This window comes from Eleutherodactylus coqui, chromosome 13 (genome assembly GCF_035609145.1).
Source record: "Eleutherodactylus coqui strain aEleCoq1 chromosome 13, aEleCoq1.hap1, whole genome shotgun sequence".
Classification (NCBI taxonomy): Eukaryota; Metazoa; Chordata; class Amphibia; order Anura; family Eleutherodactylidae; genus Eleutherodactylus; species Eleutherodactylus coqui.
Window position 1 is genome coordinate 651,270 of NC_089849.1, and position 3,731 is coordinate 655,000.

The window sequence follows — 3,731 nt, forward strand, 5'->3', positions numbered from 1 at the left end:
GGTCTGCTCCATCTACTGGTTGGGCGACACAATGGATCCACATCAAATTCCTACCAGTACCTTGCAGCCATGGATCCCACCAGCTCTAAACCCGCTGGGATTCTGGAACTTTTTCTAGAGTTGTCGCAACGACAGAGGCAGGATCAGATCCTGGCCTATTTACACAATGTGATTATATTGCGGATCTTCCAGCCATTTAGTGCGTGAATGCCCCCACAATCCAAGAAGCTCCTTCACCTAGGATCAGTTGAAGAGGCTGGCCTAGGTGAGGATCATTCCTCTCCTCACTTAAATCTTTCTGGTACTTTGGTTTTCTCTGGCACCCAGGTAACAGTGGGAGCCTTAATCGATCCCGGCGCCGCAGGGAATTTTATCCAAGCCTTTGTTGATCTCAATCAGACTCCCGTTTGGCATCTCAATAGACCTCTGATAGTCGCCACTGTCAATGGTAGCATCCTCCCCAAGGCCATCCAATTGATCATGGAGCCACTACAGTTAAAGAATGCTGCAGGACATCACAGAGGGTGGAGGTGAGTAGTTTCAGCTCTCCTCATGGATCCAATCCGTGAGGAGAGATGAAACTTTAACTTTATTTGACTTTTTATTTACATTTATGCGATTGCTGTTATCCATTGGGCTACGTCTGTCCTCATGTGTCTGCCCGTTTGCTTAGGCATAGCTTATGATGTGCACCACCTTCCCCTTGCTGGACCGTGCGGTGGCGGAGCAGAGGCTCACCTGCGCATCACCAGATAAATCTGTCTTGTCGCACTAACCTAGAGAACTCTATACATTTCTGGGATAAACCGTGGCCCATGTTCCTGATTAAGATGCAAGCTATCTCCCTGCCAAACATCATGAAAATCGCTTCAGCCATGAAAAGTTAACCGACAGCCGGACGGACAGAGTTACTTGAGCATTTATAATATTCATATGAATTACTGTGCAAAAGAGTTGCAACATGAAACGCTACTGGTCGACCCTTCAAGGGCATCAGCTCTTTTAATGCAGTCTTCAGAGCTCACGTTACAGAAATTACGCTATTTACCACTTTCTTGGTTTGGCCGTCTATTTTAACTGATAACCTATCGCCTGGATAGTTCTTCAGTAGTTGGACGGGGGTCTGCCGGTTGGGACCCCCATCAATCAGCTGATCAGCCAGCCAGACATCAATGTCAGAGGAAGCAAATGCAGCATCGCCTTCACCCCCATTGCAAACCAAAGGGAATACCGCGCTGCTTCCTGCCCCATTCATGGTTAGGATGTGATGTCCTGCATAGCGGCAGTACGGAGCTCCCATTGCTGTTGAGAGTGCAGCAGCCCAGATGAGCAGCGGATGGATTGTATAGCCCTTTGCTGGTGACGGTCTAAGGGCTCTTATAAGAGTACATCATCGGTTTCCTCTATCCTTTTGATTAAGAAGAATATAGATCAAACACGATGCCAGGCTCAGCCTGGCATAAATCTATATAATAAAATAAAGAAATAGATTAATATAGAAGCCGCCTCGACAGCTGCGGCTCCACATTCACAGTCCAGTGCTTCAAATTTGTATTCAGCTAATTCCTTGCTGTTTGAATGTTGTCCTATACGGAGTATTATAGAACATTAATTCCTGATGAACGGTCAATAACGTGACTGGGAAACACGTCGAGCCGTTCTATGACATTTCTCAAAATACGCTAATGGACAGAATAAAGTCACCTTGGATGTGTGGCTAGGTCGTGTTGGACTAATACAGAACATCAAATATGGGGACTGTAATCTCCCACTGAACTACATTTTTGGGATTGAGAATTAAATACAGTTCACTCAAAACAATGTGTGCTTTCAAGCTTTACAAGTAAAACATCATTCCACAGGTTGCCACAGGAGGTGGGGAGTTCTCCTTCAATGGAAGGCTTCAGAGGCTGGACAGACATCTAGGATGATTTAGTGATCCTGCACTGAGCAGGAGGTTGGCCCCGATGACCCTGGAGGTCCCTTCCAACTCCACCATTCTAGGATTAGCTGTCAGCTGTACACGTGGACAGGTTTTTGCTGTACTTCATTCTCTTCTGAACCTCTTAGTTGGGAGGTGCCATTCTCTATTCTCAGTGACACCTAGTGGACTCCTCTTGCCTTCTGTTGGGGATCGACAGTGTATTACAATGCTATATAGGGTCCTTTCAGACTGTATATGTTTTTGTACGTCTGTCTGTCAGCCCTTTTTCTGTTTTTAATCAAGTATTAAAAGAAATTTGCCCTTCTATCTTATAAGTCTATTCTGGGAAGGGCCTCTTTTAGTTTACTTATAGACTTTTTTTTGCCTCTACGAGTTGGAAAATATTTACACACCTCAAGCACTGGATCAGCTCCATAACAGACGAGACGTCCAGCTGCTATCCGATTTTGAGAGGAGCTGCGACTCCTAACCAAATTCTAGAGGCTTAGTCTCTCTTCTTGATAAGACATTATTGCGACACTCAAAGATAGGGGTCCATATAGATGAAGAACTGGACCAGGGATTTGGGCTCCATATTGGACTCCGTGTCCCACTGTTCTATCACTGTGACTACAGTAGGTACGATTTACAAGGTACTTATGTGCCCTAACCATATTGCCCATGCTCTGCCCAACCCTCGGGCAATGTGTTATTAAGCTGTCCAGTGACCGTAAAAAATTTTGTATATTTGGTGGTCTGGTCCATGATTGACTTGGTTTTGATGTTGAGTCTTTCCATTGCTTCAGAGGCTCTATGGCGCCAAACAGATAGAGCAAGTAACACAAGAGCGGCATTTGCGCTCCACCTCATCTGTAAGACATTTGGTTGGGAACATCAGATCTCGGTGACTTGTTTATAGTTAAAGACAAGAAAATAAAAAAGCCATTTACAAAATCCACACGAGACCTCAGTAAAAGGATAAATAACATAATTCATCGATTTCTAAGACACAGCATTGTATACTTTCACCTAACATCAAGAAAAATCCCCCAGACCCTTCGGTATGTAGAGCTGGAGACGTAAACACCCTATGAATAGTCCAGCTAGAAAGCGCTTGCAGCGGATGCAGGAAGCCGCCATCAACCAGTATCTCCGCCCATCATAAGTGGCTGCGCCTGACGGCCAAGGAAGAAGCTCTTCAGAAGAATGGTTGTTTGGGGCAAGTGGTGGAGAAGGTAGTAAAACAGCAGAGGAAATCCAGTAAGACCTATTAAGCCTCAGAAGGCAAGAAGAGGGAAGTAATTAAAGTGCCAATCACTGCAAAAACGCCGCTCACATTGTGTCGGGAGATTCACATGGACCAACCAGGTCACTGGGCTGAAGAACAAGACCTGCGCTGATTGGTGGTTCCTCCTCAACAGAAATCTGTTTTCCTTGAACGAAAACCTTTTTACATAGCTGCAGAATCCAGCAAGACGACGCCTGAGAGAGAAGAGTGCGGCCGCCGCCGGATTATCACATGGACAGGGGAAGTTCAAAGTACCCAAGTCTATGGAGAGGGGTAGAGCAGACCCTGATGTGTGCAACGCTATAAGAGTTCTTGCTCATCTTCATCCTCTGACCCGGAGGGGCCCTGGCGCACCTCCTCATACCACTTGTTGGTGAGGCTCTTCATCTGTATGCGGCCGTGATGAAGATCCTGAAGAGGGCGACAACAACACGTGAAACAAGAAATCTGGGAAAAGTGCCATAACCCGCACCTCCGCTACTAGAGCCTGCTCACAGACGTTATCAGTACTAGGAGTCT

At 46.0% G+C, this 3,731-nt stretch overlaps 1 protein-coding gene across 2 annotated transcripts in view; it reads right to left on the bottom strand.

Annotated features, from left to right (window-relative positions):
* Positions 1-2,895: 2,895 nt before the first annotated feature.
* Positions 2,896-3,731, bottom strand: part of SLC9A8 (solute carrier family 9 member A8) — a 56,735-nt gene continuing 55,899 nt past the window's right edge. For both annotated transcript variants that reach the window (XM_066586795.1, XM_066586794.1), the window contains exon 16: positions 2,896-3,623. In XM_066586795.1, coding sequence (XP_066442892.1) covers positions 3,513-3,623 — 111 coding nt within the window. In that variant the 3' untranslated portion in view covers positions 2,896-3,512. The remainder of the gene's footprint in view (positions 3,624-3,731) is intronic.